Source organism: Lynx rufus, unplaced genomic scaffold (assembly GCF_022079265.1).
Source record: "Lynx rufus isolate CCGP_SWC_20201006 ecotype Redwood Valley unplaced genomic scaffold, mLynRuf1.p SCAF_18, whole genome shotgun sequence".
NCBI lineage: Eukaryota > Metazoa > Chordata > Mammalia > Carnivora > Felidae > Lynx > Lynx rufus.
Window position 1 is genome coordinate 3,431,001 of NW_025814832.1, and position 19,961 is coordinate 3,450,961.

The following is a 19,961-nucleotide window of genomic DNA, read 5'->3' on the forward strand; positions in this document are numbered from 1 at the left end:
AGGGGAATGGCTGTGGGTTGGGGTGCACCAGGGAGGACGAACCCAAGGCTCAGGAGCTCCTTGGTAAAGATCCCTATGCCCAAGGGTGACATATGTGGGCTCAGAAAGTGAACATACTGGGTTTAGTGTGGGGTTCAGTGTGGATTAGAGTGCCTGCCTCAAATGTTCTGGATGTTGAAAGACTCTTGATAGCTTTGTACAAGCCAAGACGCAAAGGGAAGGAGATTCAATTATGACCGAGATTCTTTTCTTTTTTTTTTGCTAGGCCCAGTAGGACAGGGCTGAGTCAGAGTTAATTGAACTTAGAAGAGTTATGTGACAGTTTCTGCATAAAGTTCATACACATGACATGAAGGAAAAGAACACTGCCCTAGCTCTCCAGGGACTCACAGTCTAGTGGAACCCTCCCTCTGCCCCCACACTGTTTCCTGAGGACATTCTGAGGAATTTTGTGCCACTATTATCTTTTACTTGATTCAATCTCTACAACTGCATAAAGCCACTAGAGACCACTCTGCAGAAAAGACTGAACTTAAGAGTGGTTTAGTGACTTTGCCCATGGCCTAAATGTATCTGTTCCAGTGCCAGAACACAGGACGTCTGACTCCAAGATTTGTTCTTCCTACTCCATCAGGTAGCCCTGCTGATTGCAGCTCACAAGGGAGGAGGATGCTGTGGTTAGGCAAAGAGCAGCTGATGGCTACCAGGGGCACTCTGGTCCCTTGGGCTTGTTTTTGTGTAAACGAATACTACCTCACTAAGTGAACAGGATGTTGTGTGATGTGTGTATGAACGTGGCAAAGCTCCAGGTGTGTATTCCAGGTGTTAACTCACTATAACACACTGGCATACATAACAGGGAACTGGTAGATATTCCTGAACAGAGTGACGAGAGGTTGGAAGTTGTTCGGGAGGATAAACTAGGCAGCTGTGTGCAGAACACGCTGAGAAGGGGTTACATGAGAGGTAGGGCACCCAGCTCAGAGGGACATGCAGAGGGGGACAGGAGAGGACAAGGAGGCGACTGAGGACTTATTCCAGAGTGAAAAACACAGAATTCCATATTCTTAGCACATTACCCACAAGAGAGAGAATTTTATGAATTATGTGCCACACTTACTTAGAGATAACTTGTCGCTTTGGGGGAAATGATTCTGTGTGAACCATACTTTTTCAGCATTGAATCAAAAATAGTTACTATTTGTATTTGCCTGCTCTCCCTCAAGCTGTAAGCAATTTCATCACTAAAAGGATGAACTAATGATGCTTGAGAATATCTAAAAAATAAAATAAAATAAAATAAAATAAAATAAAATAAAATTAAATTAAATTAAGAGAAAGCGACTGTTTCCTAAGAGCTTTGTATCCCAAAGGATGGAAACTGAATACCGCAAATCAGGATAACAAATTAGATGATGATTTGACAAGGGCAAGAAAATCGTCAAGTGATATCTGGGATTCCTTTAAGCATTTACAGATTTTCAGCACCCAATCTTCTTAGTTTTTTAAGTATTTTCAGAGAGGGAGTAACAAAGAGCTGTGCAAGCGGAGGAGCTTGGCCAAAGTGGGGAATCTTAGCTGGTGGAGCGGAAGGCAGCAGACAAAACAGGATCCCTCTTTGTTCCAACTCAGCCAGCAAATCTGTACCTTCAGGAGGAGGAACAGACTTTTCTCCACGCTTTTGCTTTAGAGAAACAAGAGAAAATATCCTGATGGCAAACATCTTCAGGGAGAGTCTCCACCCACTTTTTTTTTTTTTTAATTCTGGGCCTCTCTGCCATCAGACATGGCATGTTGGGGCAGGGCCTCAGATCCTTTCCCCAAGAAAGGGCAGCATAATAGGAGTGGCCGCCCATCAAAGCCATCGCACCTAGAAAGGAAAATGCACCACTGCCTCAGCGTGGGTGGAACTGGCTTCAGGATCTGCTCTGAGGTGCTCTGTCCGGCTCGGCCTCGGCCATCTCTAGGAAGACCTCTGAAACTAGAAGGTTTGAAACTAGAAGGTACAAAAAGAGCTGAGCAGGAAGTGTGGCCTGAATTAAAGTCACTAAAAAATTTTTTTACAACTTCAATATATTCGTTCTCATAAAGGAAGTGATTTACAAATGAGTCCTCTTTACTAAGCAGTCAGCCAATAGTTAGTAGTCCTTGAAAATAATCAAGCCACAGGACTTTAAATAAGATTTACATGTATCACTGTTAAAACCAGGCAAAATTGGTGCTTCTTTCCTAGCTTCTCCTGTGATCATGCAGCACAAGTTATACTTTCTGGAGCCAGCACGATATCTGGCATCAAAAAGCCCTCAAGATTCAAATCCTTGCTTTACTGTTCACTCTGATTTTCAGCAAATTACTTAATCCTTCTGGGCTTGTCTTCTTATCTGTGAAAGGGATGGCTAACCTCACTACGAGTGGTGTTGGGCTCTATGTACGTCTATGTGGGGGTGTGCACGTACAGAGCTGGGCACATGTTAGTAGCCAAAGAAAGGTCAGGATCTCAAGAAAGGTGGGGTACTTCAGAAGCCATGTGAATGGATGAGAGGGAAAAACTGGGGTGGCCAAATCAGTAAGAACAGTCTGTTCAGATAAAAAGGACAGAGAGTGGGGTGGGGAGTCACTGCTAATGGGAACAGTGCTGCTTTCTGGGGTGATGAAAATGTTTTGTTTTTTTTTTTTAATTTTTTTAACGTTTATTTATTTTTGAGACAGAGAGAGACAGAGCATGAACAGGGGAGGAGCAGAGAGAGAGGGAGACACAGAATCTGAAACAGGCTCCAGGCTCTGAGCTGTCAGCACAGAGCCCGACGCAGGGCTCGAACTCACGGACCGTGAGATCATGACCTGAGCCGAAGTCAGACGCTTAACCGACTGAGCCACCCAGGCGCCCCGTGAAAATGTTTTGAAGTTAGTGGTGCTGGTCGTACAACTAACATACTAAAACCCATCAGTACACCCTAAAAGGGTGGATTTTATGGTATGTGAATTTTATCTCAATTATACCGTTACCTAAAAAAAAAAGATGAAGAAAACATGAATAAAAACACGTGGAGAGGTAATGGAAGATGAGGGATTTTCAAATTCTCTGGTGGGGTAGAGAATCAAGTTCTGGTCTACAGGATAAAAAACCATTATTTAGGGAGGGTAAGAACCTGTTTATCTTGCTAAATTCTACAATTTTACACTCCCAATCATACCTTCTGAAGTTTTATTTTGGTAAGAGGTTCTCCTGCTAAATTATCAGTGGAATAGTCATATGATGTTTCTGAACAACAGGTGATAGGCAGCTTCTCAGCACTTCTTCACCCAGGGTTTTAGGACATGATGAGAAATACTTATCGACAGCAAACATTCCATAATCACTACCGCAAACTGCCTTGATGGTGCGGCTTCAATACAAACAACCACAGGTACAACCATTTAGATTTCTAATTTATTATTAAATTACATAACAAAGCTTCTTCTATACAGTCAGAAAATGCATTTAGATGAGAACAAAAATTAAGTACAAATACAATAAATCTGGTTCCAAGAAGCCATTTTAAAAGCAAAAAAAAAATTAGAAAGTGCATTTGGAATAGATTTTTAAAAATCTGTATTGGCATTTCTCATGAGGAAACATTTTTTATCATGGCGAAGTGTGACTGGAATGGATGTCCCTCCCTCTCTAAGAGCTAACAGGATGTGGACAGATAAAAATACTCTGGTACTGAAGTGAGACACTAAGGACAGAGAAAATGAGAATGATCCCTCAAGACACGGCTCAGCTTTGTCTCAGTTTTTTATCCAATAAACATCCTTAAGAGTCACTTAGTCCTTCCTTATTTTCTTTCCCCATATACGCTTAAGAATATGCAGGTCTATAAAAAAAATAACAAGATTAGTTTAGAAAGACCATGATGAAAAGCTCTGTGTCTTTGTAGAGACCAGGCTAAATAACCTCTAACCCAAAAGGAGAATGGAACATAATCATTTTAATTTTCTGGGTAGAATCCATTTGTTCTCTAGTTATTACATTTGCCACCAACTTCAGCACTAATCCTAGACATGGCCATTTACCCTCAACGGCAAGTTAGAAAACTTGGTCAATTTCCAAAAATATCGTATCTGGCTAATGACCAAACATGAGGTATTAGAAGACCAAAAAGGTTAGTCCAGTTCTTTAAAGTCCTTTTCATCAGGTTGAGATTATTAACAGTGAAGAAAACATTAATGGTGGGAATGCAAGTCCAAGGTGCCTCAATTCCATAGAGGCCAAAAGTCATTATTACATCAAAAGGCTCAATAAGTACATTTTCCTATTCAGATGTACTCAGCATCCAATAGGAAAGAACTAAAGTAAATATTTGGTTTCAGGTACAAAAAAGTGCCCGTGTGATGTTTCCTCTCTTCACTTGTCCAATTCTTAGGATTTTACTTCCACGCCTGATCTGAGTACTGGGTAGTAGGGAAAAAAAGAGGCATTCTCTGTACAAGTGAATTTTGGTACAAAGGAGAGAGGAATAGTGGAGAAGGAAAGCCCTTTTCTAACATTAGAAAAATAAAGGGTGAGCAATACAGGTTACAGGGAATCCTTCAGCATCACTGAAAACACTAAGAAGATTGTAGAGATAGCCAGGACAGATCACCTGAAGCACTGGGATATCAGGGTTTGAACTTTAGTAATAAATTAAACATTTCTAACTAAAGTCATCAGCTCACATTAAGACAAAATCTCAGAAGTATACCTTTGGGAAGTCTGTCCTTTTTGTTGCTGTGGTTTTTCACACTTAGTGAAATGGAAAGTTTTGAATTATTACTAAAATAATCCCAAAGGAAAAGGTCCCTTATATGACAATGGCCAAGGAAGAATAACTTCCCTTAAGAGGAAACTTCCTTCCTGAACTCCCAGCTCTGACAGGCAACTTACTGTTGGCCCCTGAGCCTGGCAACAGGTCTGTAAGGACAGAAGAAAAGGTGGAAAACCAATCTGGTTAAAAAAAAACAAAAAAAAAACAAAAAAAAAGTTAAATGGCACCAAACTGAAAGAGTTCAAATCAGCTACCACAGGATCCAAATCCTCTTTTTGTAAATGACACACTTCTATTTCCTTACTCCAGGGTTTCTTTCTGCAAATGAAAGAACTGTAAGAGGAAAGGACAAGCCCTGTCCTGGCTAGCTACATTTGGCCCTGGGTCACCTCACTATGGGCTATATAGCACTGGGAGGTTAGTCAGACCTACCAGACAACATCTTATACCAAGCCTTATCAACTTCCTTGGAAGAACTAGTTTATTTTCATAAAGAAAATAACCAACATAATTCTATTACTTCATTTAAGCATTACCCTAAAGGAAAGGCTCATCAGCCATCAAAAGTATTTGCTCAGTGCAGCAAGCAGCTCAGCCCCTAGTTTTACTCTCACACAATCAGCTTTAATGAATATACCAAATAATCAGACCAGTAAAAAAGACTGGTAGTATAATTAAATAAATAACTTTATTTATGATACTTCAGATTTTATAAATGCCAACCATATAGCAATGAAAGTCCCATAAATTCTAGCTGAGGCACAACCACCAATCAAGGCCCTTTGAAAAATCAAAGATAATAAAGTGTCAGGGGAGAACAGTCTTGTTCTCCCAACAGAGAATTTAGTAAATGAACTTCTCTGATCCTTTAAGATTTACATTGGGAAAACTTAGACTTTCTTTTCAGGGCATCCCCAATCAAGTTATCTGATCAATCAACCCATATTTAGAAAAATAAACCCCATAGTTTAAAAAAATGTATCCAATGGCTTTCATACCCAGAACATAATAAAACTTTGACAACAGAATGAAAAAGCTCTCAGTTTCTGTACCAGACCAGGGGTTAGTATAGCCATCAGCTCTTGTATCAAGTTCACCTGAATGTCATCACCGATGCACTGTGATATCGTTAAGAACTACATGCTCATATCCTTTTATTCCCTGTGGCACAGTCTGAGGTCAATACTATAAATACCAGAGTCCATTCCAATGGTGAAGAGCAACCTTCTTTCTTGGTGAGGAGTGTAGATGTTGACGTCTTCAAACTATTTGTGGTAGTTCAGGTGAATAAGTTGTAAGTTTACAGAAATGGAGAAATGGTTAAACCTGAAAAGAATTCTGGTGGGTGGTTTAAAATTCTGTTACCGTCCAGGGATGGTAGTAGAAGACAGGTGCAGATACAGATAGATTCTGTCACATGCACCTTCAACAGTAAAACCATTCTCTGGATGTTTGGAAAGCTTAACAGATTTGGAATGAGTAGGTTTTCATAAAACACAGACTTCCTGGTACATTAGGCAGTATTTCTTGAACTTTTGCTCATAAATCATGGAGCATTTACAAATGGAATAATCTGGATGGTGACCCCTCAATCAATGTCTTTTTACATGTGGCTTGCTGAACAGATCTCACTGAAAATTGAGCAGTCCCCTCACTCAGGGTTAATCCTGACATGATGAGGAATAGTTGGGGGCACTGACAGACACTGGCTATTAGTTACTTTTACCATGGTAGAACTGAGATTGCATTTTCTCATAGTAGCAAGTATTAATCCAATGGAAGAAATAAACAAAACATCAAAACAATGACGGACAAAAAAGCCTGTTATTCTCAATGCTTTTCCAGCAATATAGTTAATCCCAGTGTGCATACAATTTAAAAAAAGAGGAAGAAAAAAGCTTTTCTTGCAGTGTTTGTCTTCTGTTTCAGACAACATCAACTATGTTGAAGTTGACCTGTTAGCATCTCAAAGAACCTGTGAAAAATGTAATTTTTCTGGAATACCAAAACAGGGGCACAGAGTAGAAATTTATAGCACAGCTTATCAAGAAATGACTTGTGATTTCTCTTCATGACTGTAAAATAAAAGGACAAGAACTATTTTTATTCACAACCCAATCTGGTGGCTGAAAGGAAAACAGTCTTTGGATATAGAGAAACCTGGTTTTCTGGAGTCCAGCTGTAAGATCTGGCTTGTTATCAGCCTTCAACACTATTACTGAAGCATAGAAACTCTGTTTCTGATTGGTTTACTTACCTCCTGGGAAGACAAAAGCAACTGAAAACTTTTTTTTTTTTTAAACTAAAAACAGAAGGAAATGTGTGTTAGAAAAGATAGCACAGGAAAACTGTGGCTTCAGCTCAACCTGACCGTATCACAGAGTCCATCACCATCAGTCTTGAATTAATCCTGTTGGTCAGGCTAATCATCAGGACAATCAACTTCTCCTTCCTATTTTTCCTTATTCCGGATCAGGGTGTGAAAGTGGTGGTTGTCAAGAGTCCCTGGAGATGTTCCATCAGTGGAAAGCATACAGCAGCAATAGGATGGTACAGACACCAATAACACCGCCCAGGATGAGGGAGTCTCGCCGTTTCCTAAGATTGATTCGTTGGATCAGGCTGTTCACAGCAGGAAAACGATCTTTGGGAAATCTTTATTAAGGTCATATTTGAAGAAGCCTCTTTAGTGAAAAGTCACAGGGGTCACAAAAATAGAGATCAGTGGAGTCCAGAAACAATAAATAATGAGAAGAAATACAGAGGAAGAAAATTACACTGAGGGAGTCTTTAAAAAAACACATACCCAAACTGGGAACATCCTACTGCTCAAGGTCCCAAACCAACCGAGGAATTACAACCAGGCTTGGGGTCAGGGTGGGAGGTAGTGAGCTTAGGAACAGAGGGACTCTGCAGGGCAGGGAGGTGTAAGTACAGCCAATACCACTGCTAACAACACCCTATTCTGTTTTCTTTTCCTTTCTCTTTTTCTCTCTCTAAACCCCTTCTCTCAGGAAAGTGAGAAGTTCGGCCAGAAGAGTTCTGAAGTTCTTGATCGTCTCCTCACAGGGTGATAACCCCCTTGGAATCAGGCAATAGGTGGTGGCAACCAACTCTAGGGTCTGAATAAATCAGTCACTGGTGAATTATTTAAATTTTTTAGTTTACTTTGCAGCAGTAGGTAGGATATGGTAGGTAAGGGGGCTACACTGTTCTAGCTGTCCTACTTAGGAAACATAAAAAAAGATAGGAAATTTTCAATTTTAAAGGTTTAAAAAAGCAGTCACAGCTATATTTTACTTAGTATTTCAAAATATCTTCATACTCTTATTTGTATGTTGTAGACCAAAGCACATGCCTGTGCATCCTAACTTGTTTTGCATTTTTTAAAGTTTATTTACTTTGAGAGAGAGCGAGAGAAAGGGGTGGGGGGGAGAGGCAAAGAGAGAATCTCAAGCAGGCTCTGCACCGGCAGTGTGGAGCCTGACATGCAGCTCGAACTCATGAACCATGAGATCATGACCTGAGCCGAAACCAAGAGTCAGACCAACTGAGCCACCCAGGTGCCCCTGTTTTGCATTTCTGACAATATACCTTCGGGTGCCTCCTCTTTGTTAATATAGGTATTTTATCAAAGTCAGGAAAATCACTGACAAAAACCACCTACAATACTAGAGAGCTAGAATAATACCTCCACTCTGTGAATCTTTATTGCATTTTCCTGTAATTAAACCACCCAGCAGGGACTATATTTATTTGTACACTTATATATTCTACATATTATATGATTAGGACCATGTTATCTTCTAATCTTGAATTTCCCTATCCAGAACAGAGCTTTACATATTGTAGGCATTAATGTGTTTTTTGAATTAATGAGAAAAATTTGCAGAAATAATTTTTAAAAATACTGAAGCAGCAGCAGCATGAAATAATAGGCAAAAACTTTTACAAGGTACAAATCTCATATAGAACAAATGCTTAATCTTTTCTTGCTTCGTAAAGAACCAACAATCCCCTTAGAATACTTTTGGCATTAGGGAATTCTGTCTATAATGGGCATATTACCTTTAGAGAAGCCCCCCTCTCTTTCCTTCTATAATAATCTAGTTCAGTCCATGTAATAGTGTAGGCTGACCTTGTCCTCTGCCATCAGGTATATTTACAAACTCGGATTGGCCAGAAAGAATATCCCCTTCTAGTGACTCAAGCTGGGGCAACTACAGTCCTCTTGGGACTTTTATTACAGCTGGTAGAAAAGACCCCCTTTCCATGGGGATTTTTAACTGGCAGAAGGTGATTCTTCTAGCCATCTCTATCACTATGTGGAGAAAACCTCTTTGAGAATGAGGCCAATCACAGGAAAGCAAAGATAAGAGATGGAGTAGGTAGGGGGAAGAGAGAGAGGAAAAGCAGATTCTTGACAATAACATCTGAGCTCCTGAATTGAGCCATGCCTTAGGTTAAATTCTACCCCTGAATTTTAGATAAATATGAACAAATTAATTCCCTCCTTTCCCCCCTTAAGTCAGTCTAAATGAGGTTTCTGTTACTATCTCTCTATGGAGTCTCGACTAACACACGCATTTTGTTTTTGAACACACATTTTTCCAGAATTATTATAATTTGTGGTAATGGCAAGATGATACAATGTATATAACAGTACTCTGTAAACTGTACAGCCCTATGTAAAATATAAACAATTATGGATAAGTTATTTTGCACTTAGGGTGACAAAACAGGAACAAAATTCACAAAAAGTTGGAAAATACAAAATACACTTCAGGATATTCCTTAGGGAAGTAAGTATCAAACTAAAAGTGACCTTAAATTATCTAGGACCAGGGTACCTGGGTGGCTCAGTCAGTTCAGTGGCTGACTCTTGGTTTTGGCTCAGGTCATGATCTCACTGTCCATGAATTCGAGCCCTGTGTCAGGCTCTGTGCTGACAGTGTGCAGCCTGTTTGGAATTCTCTCTCTCCCTCTCACTCTCTGCTCCTTCCCTGTTCATGTTCTTTCTCTCAAAATAAATAAACTTAAAAAAAAATTATCTAGGACCAGAAGGTACTCAACTTTTTAGGCCCTTCCCCTTACTAATTGGGGAAGGAAACTTTTTCTCTAAAAGTCTTGACTTCTCAGAGAGTAAACAAAATGTTTCAGAGTAGCAGGCTTACCAGTTTCCCCACTGGGTTTCATGTTAGTATTAGTAATCCTAATTCAAATCAGGAAACTCAAGAATTAAAAATGTAGAGGTCACAATTAACAAGCAGAGAATCTATTCTAATGTTCAGCTTGTGCATAACGAATCACAATGAAAATACTCTAACAGCAGTTACAACTCATCTACATGTATGGCTGTCTCCTTCCTTCTCTTTCTAAGAATCTGACACTGACTTATTCTTCAAACTGGAGAAAGAAGTAATAAAAAAGCACATAATTTATGATGTTGAGGTAAGAATAATATATACTGTGGAGTTTTACTGGGGTGCCTGGGTGGCTCAGTTGGTTGAGCATCCAACTTCGGCTCAGGTCATGATCTCATGGTTCGTGGATTTGAGCCCCGCGTCAAGACTCTGTGCTGACAGTTCAGAGCCTGGAGCCTGCTTTAGATTCTGTGTCTCCCTGTCTCTCTGCCCCTTCTCTGCTCATGCTCTGTCTCTCTATAATAAAACATTTTTAAAAAACTTAAAAAAATAAAAAAACATTTATTTATTTATTTTGGGAGGGAGGGAGGGAGAGAGAAGCGTTGAGTGGGGGAGGGGCAGAGAGTGAGGGAGAGAGAAAATCCCAAGTAGGCTCCGTGCTGTCAGTGTGGAGTCCGACCCCGGGCTTGATCTCACAACAGTGACATCATGACTTGAGACGAAATATATCAAGAGTCAGGTGCTTAACCAACTGAGCAATCCAGGCGCCCCAGGAGTTTTTAAAATGTAAAATAATTTGAAAATTCATATTTATAATTTTCTAAATCTACTAATGTCAGACTTCTGGTGTAGAATCTTTTACAAATAGTACTAAACAGTATCAACTTCTATAGAGTAGGAATGCAAGGCATATTCATATGTAACTATTGATGCTCTCAACCACTACTGATGATGGCAACCTGACCAAAACCAAAACCAAAAAAGCACACACACAGACCCCCACCCCCACCTCAAAAACCTAGAAATTTCAAACTTTCAGAAAGGATACTGGCCAAAGTATTCATTTTGCTCTGAATTGACTTCAACATTCCTCTCTGTGAAGTCATATTTTCTTTTGTTGCCATAGCAATGCTGAAGGGGGAAAAGAGAAGATAATTACGTCGGCATTTAAGATTATCCTGCGCAGATCCATCATATTCTTAAAAGTGAAGAGAAAACTAAGATAGGCAACATCATCTTGAAAAGCACAGGCAGGAAAAAAAATCATTTCCTAAGTCACCTCCTACTGTCTTTTCCTGAATGTCCACTCCATCCCTACTGCTATCTTCTGATGTCTTTCTGGACAGTAGGCCATTTCCTGTGATTTTTCCCAAAGTAACAAATGAAATAACAGAGAAATCCCTATTACAAAAGCTTCTTAAAATGGTTTTGAAAGGGGCCAGCTACTAAAAATACCTTTAATCAGGAAAACTGTTGAGAGAGAAGTAGGAAATTATAATCATAAAAAAAGAACCAAAAGTGTTAACACATCACAAAATACCCATATATAACCAGCCCTTAACTTATGAAAAGATTATGTTCCAGAATTCTACTTGAGAACCATCTAGGCAGATTTTAGGAGACACATGCAACATTATGCTGGGTTTCCAGCACTTATTTTAAGCAAGTGACAAAGGTTATGCATTCATTAAATGACTCAAAGAGATGGGGGAACGTCCCTTCTCTTACAGACTATACTATAGTCTCTTCCATGTGACTATTCTGATGTCCTGTTTAAAAGAATCTCACTTAATATCTTTTTGCTTTCATGCCAGGATTAACTTCAACAGTCTTATCTCCCTGGGCATTAGAATCCTAGAGGATAGGTCAGTACCCATTTTTATATATAACACACAGGAGAGAGCTATAGATACTGATAACATAAAAAACAATAGGAAATAGAATGTCCTTGAATAATTCTGAAAATATATCAAACGTTGAAAAAAAAAAAAAGCAAGAGATGAAGAGATTCTGGGAAGATGATGATCAGAGCACAAATTCTTGACCCTATCGCTGGTCCAACTTCCTCCATGGAGGAACACATGAACAAAGGCAGATATGATGGGGAGGGGTCCATCTGAGATCCCTCATTCTTTTGAAATATCTAAGGAAGAAAGCCAGGTAGGCTATACTCTCTCAAGCAAGGGAAGAACCAAGGAACTGATGGCAGGGAAGACGAGATTTTTCTTCAAGCCTGGGGCAAAGCCCTAGGTTTCAATTCACCCTAAGGAACCCAACAATGGAAGATATGGACGTGCGTGTACAGGAGCTACAGTGATGTGCTGAACTGTAGCTGGTAAAGGGTGGTACACACAACCACAGAAACCTATGAGCCAGGAGCTGACAGTCCATCAGATGGTGTGATGCCCAGCCCTGAAGAAGAAAAAACTGCTAGGGCACCCACTACCACCTAGTATGCCACTGCTTAGGGGTCTAATAGCCTGACCTATCTGGGAGCTGACTGAACACACTCTTGAACAGCCAAGACCAGGTATCCTATTGGAGGAAAATGCTAGGAGTACTCTAAGCAAATGACATAGCAAAACTGAAATTTCAAGATTTGAGAAGGCAAAGAAGAAACAAAAGTGTGTGGGGAGACAGATTAAAGGATATATATTAGAGTGCTGTTTGGAATAGTAAGAGACAAGCAAACAAAAACACCCCCCGATGGAAACAACATTGGAATGGTTTAACAGATTATGATACAACAAAACTATGAAATAATATTTGGTTATTAAAAAGAATAAGTTGGCATTATTTCTATTAAACTGGAGGAATGTTTATGATACACTGAATAATTAACGAAGCCACAGAATGTGTAAAGTATGAATCCTTTTTTATTTTAAGCAATAAAACATCATTGTATATGTTTGTATGACAATGAGAACGTATTTAGAAAGATACACAACTGTCAGTGAATACAAGTTACTTAGGGGATAGGAATGGAGGGACACTACCAGATGAACTTTTTTTTTACATTTTAGAATGATTTAAATTGCTAAAATAAGAACACTGTACTTTTCTAAACTATACATATCTCACAAAGAAAATTACAGGAATTCCACCTGAGTGATGAAGAAACGTGAATAACATTATCAGCGCCAAATCTACTGTAGTTATTTGCCTCAGTACCGCTAGGAGTTAAGCATGATTTATAAAAGTTTTTCCCAGATCCTAGAAAAGATCAAGATTTAAAGGGATCAGGTATCTCTGAAGGCAAAACTGTGAAATAGGGCTAAAAATGGAAATTTGTGCAAGGAATTGCCAGACCCCTAAATTATCTTCCCTGAACAACACAGTCAGGTGACTGCCCCCAGTTCAGTAGAAGATCTAACCTAGAAAAAGAGACCTTAAAGATCCTGACATTTTGAAGTTCCCCACAAAACAACCAGGTCCCTTTCTGATCATTCATTGTAAGGCCTACTACTTGGCAAGTCCCACCACCCATGTACAGAGAACTAGCTTCCAATTACTGGATTTTCTGGAGCCTCACCCTTAAACATGAACAAAGAATCAAGAATCACTACAAGCTTGAGAAGAGCCTCTAACAGAGATCCAAATAAAAACTAGCAAACAGAAAAGTGAGTCTGAGGAAACAGAGGCAATAACAGAAGTTCAAGAAACTCTAAAACTGAATTATATTTAATGTCTTCAGAGAGAGAAAGAAGGTATCACACCCATGAAAGACATAAATGTATGTGTGTATGTGTACGTGTGTGTAAGAGTGTACCCACCACTGAGAAAAGAGCTGGTATAAATTTAAAAAAAGAATGGAAATAAAAGTGTAACAGAAATCTCGAAAGGACAAACTGAGTAAACCCCTCAGAAAGTAGAAAAAAAGATAAGTGGAAAACGGAGAAAGGGTAAAAAAAGGAACAGAAAGCCCAACATGTTACCTTTTAAAATTAAAACCAAAAAAAACCAGAAAACAAAAACAGTGAAGAAGGAGGTGGGAAAATGAGAGTTTAAGAAAATGTCTCAGAACTGAAGAGGAGTTTCCAGACTGTAGGAACTCATCCAATGGCCAGTACAACGAACTGGAAAAGATGCATGATAAGGTTAAAAAACACCAAAAGCATAGGGAAAAAGGGATAATCCTAAAAGCTTCCAGAGGAAAAAGGCTCATCACATACAAAGGAACAGAAATCTTAACTGGCAGTGAACTTAAAAACAATACTGGAAACAATGTCATCAAAAATTTCAAAATTATTCCTAACTTAGCTAAACAATGAATCAAGAATAGATGTGAAAAGTCCAAAAGTTGTACCTCCTGTTCTTTCTCAGGAAACCACTGAAGAACGTGGTCCAGCATAATGAGGGAATAAACTAAGAGTTTATGGAAGACACCAAATCCAAGAAATAAGTGATCCAATAAAGGAGGTCACTGAGGTGTCTGGGTGGCTCAGTCCGTTAAGCATCCGACTCTTGATTTTGGCTCAGGTCATGATCTCATGGTTGGTGGGTTTAAGCCGCCAAGTCGGGCTCTGCACTGACAGTGTGGAGCCTGCTTGGGATTCTCTCTCTTTCCCACTCTCTCTCATAAATAAATAAACATTAAAGAAAAAATGGAGGTCATTTTAAGGTAATGGGGATAGAGCATCCCAGGACCAGTTCAGGATGGCAGGTCTAGAGAACAACCAGTCAAGATTAAAATAGAAGGAAGCAGACAATGTTAACTTTACACTGAATTTTAGAGCCAAAGAACAAAAAGAACACAAGAAGAGTCCAAAGTAACAATGTCCTTTGCATCATTAGCTTTTTTTTCTAAGTTTATTTATTTGTTTTGAGAGGAAAAGAAAGCACTAGTCAGGGAGGGGCAAAGAGAGGGAGAGAGAGAGAGAATCCTAAGCAGGTATGTGCTGTCAGTGCAGAGCCTGATGTGGTGCTTGAGCCCATGGACCATGAGATAATGACTTTAGCCCAAGGCAGATGCTTCACTAACTGAGCCATCCATGTGCCCCTGCATCATTAGTTCTTATTCATAATTTTTCCCTTAAGTGTATGTCTATGATAGAATATAAGGTATTTAAAATGAGGCTTTAAAAATTATTTATTTATTTTAATGTTTATTTATTTTGAGAGGGGGAGGAAGGGGCAAAGAGACTGGGGGAGAGAGAATCCCAAGGAGGCTCTGTGCTGTTAGTGTAGAGCTGGATACAGGGCTCAATTTCATGAACCATGAACCTGAGCCAAAATCAAGAGTCAGACACTTAACCAACTGAGCCACCCAGGTGCCCCTGTTTTATTTTTTCTATATTTTGTTTTAGAGAGAGAGAGGGAGAGCATGCATGCCAGCGAGGGAGAGGGGCAGAGGGAAAGAGAGGGAGAATCTTAAGCAGGCTCCACACTCAGCACAGAACCCAGCATGGGGCTTGATCCCATGACCCTGGGATCAGGACCTGAGTCAAAATCAAGGGTCGGATGCTCAACCAACTGAGCCACCCAGGTGCCCCTAAAATGTGATTGTTTTAATATAAATTTATAAAGTACTTTAAAACAGGTATTATGGTCTTATATAAAGTAACACAATTTCATTTAAAGCTAGGCTGAGCATCTGAAAGCAATCTTTGAATCATATATGCCTGTTTTTTTACACTGGGACTATCACTATCTCCCATGCACTCTGACTCAGAAGTAGATAAAGAAGATTAAAAAATAATTTCCACAAAGCACTTTGTATTCCTTGGAGAATGGATATTATCATCATACATTATGTTATTATCTTGGTGAATATGCATGATTGCCAGTACCACACAAAGTATATCTAGACATACTTTCCCAACTCACTGCATCATCTGGAGTCAAGCTGAGTGAAATCTAGACTGTTGTTATTTCAACGGTCAAATACTCAGAGGCAAAACATAAGCTCCAAATAATACATAATGCTTTTAAAATGATAAATCATTGATGTGCTTACTGGAACTTTCTTACCTGTTATGTGAACTAAACTCAGACACTTATTTTTTCAACAACAGACAATATCAGTTATACATTTAAAGCTTAAGAATAAGTTAATATTAAAAATATCAGTTCTTTTCAATTAAGTGATGCCAGAGTCTATATTCAGTTGTGTACATATTCTTAAAATCTATTTTTATCTCCAAGAGTAAAAAGTAAATTGCTACCTATAGAATATGCAAAAACAATTATCTGACACTTAAATTTTATATTATCTATAAGTAATCATAACTAGCTTTAGAATCAATAAAATTTTACTTGTGATATCTACCAGATTTTGAAATAAAGGGAAATAGTGAAATAAAAGACCTTATAATTATATTATTTTGCTTTTACCTAGCAAAATAACAGTAGCAGTGATTCAATGGTTCTCAAATGTTCCTATACTAGGAAGTACTCCAAATTTTTTATATTTATATTACCAGCCCTTAAATAGGCCAGCTTTGAATTGAAAAGCTTAATTAAGACAGCCTGGCCCAAAGAAGATCAGGCAGAAAGAGGAGGGGGAAAAAGGAAGAAAAAAGGAAAAGGATTACAAAGTTTAAGTAAAAAGTCCTTAGCAAATGCTATCTTACTTTATGTGCTGTTGAAAGGGAAGCAGTCACAAGGAAAATATTTCAGTTGACAATTAGGCAATTTTGCGAAACCTTTGCCCAGATGGACAACCCAATGCATGCAATTTAAACAAAATCCCCAGATATGATAACTACACATTATTACAAGAGATTATAATTTATTAAATAATGATAGAAACATTATAATCTACTAAATAAAATAAGAATCCATGAGCCTGTATCAATATAAATGCATACTTAAAATGTGAACAATGAAATATTTAGTGGTAGAGAAGCATCATGTCTGCAATTTATTTTCAGGTAGTTCAAAAAACGAAAAGTGAAAAAGCAAATGTGGCAAATGTTAACATGTGGGGAATCCAGGTGAAGCATATATGGGAATTCTTTGTACTACTGGAATTTTCCTGAAATCTGAAATATCAGAAGGTACTGGGATCATGACCTGAGCCAAAATCAAGGGTCAGATGCTCAACCGACTGAGCCACCCAGGCGTCCCTGACAAAGCTACCACTTACAGATTACCTAGTATCATTCACACATTGTATTAGGCATTTTACTCATTATCTTTCATCTTCACAACAATTTTTTAGGGAGGTATGATCATCAATCCTGGTTTCTGAACACAGAAGAAAATGAAGACTCCAAGTAACTTAACCAAGAACAGATATCTAATAAGTAGCACAAACCAAATCACACTCCGAAGCTTGTACACTTTCTACAAGGTGGGAAATACAGTAGTAGCTTAGATAGAGCTCTGGTCCTAGAATTACAGAGATTCAGGTTTGAGCATTTGAATCCTGAACACAACTTATCAATCATGTCACCACAAGCAAATTACTTACCTTAATTTCTTTTTTGTTTTGGACAGTGTTTATTTCATGGGTCATTAAAGAAATTAAATAAAATAAAGCATGTAAAGCATTTGAGACAATATCAAGGCCTATAGTAAGAGTACATGTTTTTTGTTGTTTCCATGTACTTCATCACACCTTTCCCAAAAAATGCTTTAGACATTGCTGAATTCTAACTGTAGAGATCATATCTAGTTCATTTACTTTTTTACCATCATAAGATAGTATCTAAAAATTCACCAAACCTAGAGAATTAAGTAGTTCAAACCAACATAATTGTCCCTTACCTTAAGCAATAAACTACTTCAGTGTTATTACAGATAATACTAAATATTACTGCAGCACATTTTCCACAGCTGCTGTGACTGAAACCCAATCTACATAAATGGTATATACACCAAATCACATGTCTAAGATGGTTTTCCTTAAAATAAAATAAAATAAAATAAAATAAAATAAAATAAAATAAAATAAAATAAAATAAAATAAAAAGACTGAAGCTGAAAGTACTGAGTATGAATTAATCAGAAAAATTAACCTTGGTAAGTCAGCTTAATTCCACTAATTCTTGAAACAAATATTTTGTGCTTCAAATGTCTCTTATAAGTGAAAGACACAGTAAAAATTCATCACAATCTAGTGAAATTCCCATCTCTAAGGATGATAAGTGAACTTTATCCCTAGTTACAGGGTTAACCTGATCTGTTCACTTATGTTGCAAACAAACAAAAAACAATAGAGTAAAACAAATTTTTTTTCCTACCTTATTGTCTCTTCTATCAGACGATCTGAGCTGCAAATAAAATGGAAATTAAAATTCTGGAATTATTAAAGCACTTTAAAACTTGTACTTAATTTTTCTACATTTTAGAGAATAATTTTTCAGACATTTATACAAACAGAATACCCAGACTTTTGAAAGCATCTGGAGTATATTCTGGTCCCCGAAATAAATTTAATTTATCCACATATATAATTTTCATCTTACTTTTGTTAGCTTAAATCTATTTCTTTCACAGAGATACTTGATGACTAAAGACAGAACAGGGTTTTTAAAAAAAATGTTTATTTATTTTTGAGAGAGAGGGAGAGACAGACAGACAGAGTGCAAGCGGGGCAGGGACTGAGAGAGGGAGACAGAGAATCCAAAGCAGGCTTCAGGCTCTGACCTGTCAGCACAGAGCCCAATGCGGGGCTCAAACCCACAAACCGTGAGATCATGACCTGAGCCGAAGTCAGATGCTTAGCCGACTGAACTGCCCAGGCACCTAAGACAGAACAGTTTTAATGACCACATAAAGACATGAAACTTCTTTAATCTAGATAGCTCAAACTTGTCACCACCATCTATTCAAAACTTAAGAATTACAACCAGCTTGTTGAGGCAGGATAAGGAAATATAGTTCTGATGCCTGTAAGAAGTAATTATTTACACCTTAAAGTTCCTTCCATTTTGGGGAAATAGTTTTTTGTTTTGGAAACGAAACCAAATTTCAGCTTACAAAATTTACAATTCAAGAATCTGAATAAAGATACTAAATGCACCTTTGATCTGTACAATGTTTGCCTTTATGCATCAGACCTTGGAAACAAACAACTCTATTTTAGGGAGGAATTTATAGGTATTTAAGCTGGTATAAAGGTGCTGCTTTACAGCAGAAAGTGGGAAAACTAACTCCTAAACATCTGCATCTGCGCAGCACATGCAAGGTGCACAGTAGGTTCTCAACTCAATATTTGCATATTTTCTTCCAACTGCTTCTATACAAAAGAATTTCTAGGTTCACTGTACAAAATAACTTGAGGTTTCATAATAGGAAACCTAAGTTACTGCATGAACTAGGTGACAAAGATGAGCTTTAAAAATACCATAAAAGGAGCACCTGGGTGGCTCAGTCAGTTAAGCATCCAACTCTTGGTTTTGGCTCAGGTCATGATCTCACAGTTCGCGAGACTAAGCACTGTGTCGGGCTCTGTGCTCACAATATGGAGCCTGTTTGGTATTCTCTCTCTCTCTTTTTCCCTGTCCCTTCCCTGTTCACTCTCTCTCTCTCAAAATAAGTAAATAAACTTTAAAATAATAATAATAATAACAATAATAATAATAAAAGGATCATACATGATGATTAAGTGGGATTTATTCCAGGGATGCAAAGATGGTTCAACATTTACAATCAGTCAGTGGAATACACCACCCTAACAAAATGAAGGATGAAAATCACATAATCATCGCAACAGATGCAGAAAAAGCATCTGACAAAAGTCAACATCCATTTATGATAAAAACTCTCAACAAAGCATGTACAGAGGAAATGTACCACAACATAATAAATGTTATGTACATGGCAAGCCCACAACTAGTATAATTTATGATGAAAAGCTAAAAGCTTTTCCTCTAAGATCAGAAACAAGGATGCCGACTCTTGCCACTTTTATTCAATAGTTTTAGAAGTCCTAACCAGAGCAATTGGGCAAGAAAAAGAAATAAAACGTATCCAAATTTGAATATTATACATAGAAATATATATATCTATATCTATATTACATATAGAAAACCCTAAAGACTCCATCAAAAAACTTTAGAATGAATTCAGAAAGCTGCAGAAT

General features: G+C 38.1%; 1 protein-coding gene across 2 annotated transcripts in view; it reads right to left on the reverse strand.

Moving 5' to 3' along the window:
* Positions 1-5,456: 5,456 nt before the first annotated feature.
* Positions 5,457-19,961, reverse strand: part of GOSR1 (golgi SNAP receptor complex member 1) — a 47,242-nt gene continuing 32,737 nt past the window's right edge. For both annotated transcript variants that reach the window (XM_047080677.1, XM_047080676.1), the window contains exons 7-9: positions 18,118-18,147; positions 10,980-11,062; positions 5,457-7,431 (exon numbers count right to left, since the gene is read on the reverse strand). In XM_047080677.1, the coding sequence (XP_046936633.1) occupies positions 7,307-7,431; positions 10,980-11,062; positions 18,118-18,147 (238 nt within the window). In that variant the 3' untranslated portion in view covers positions 5,457-7,306. The remainder of the gene's footprint in view (positions 7,432-10,979; positions 11,063-18,117; positions 18,148-19,961) is intronic.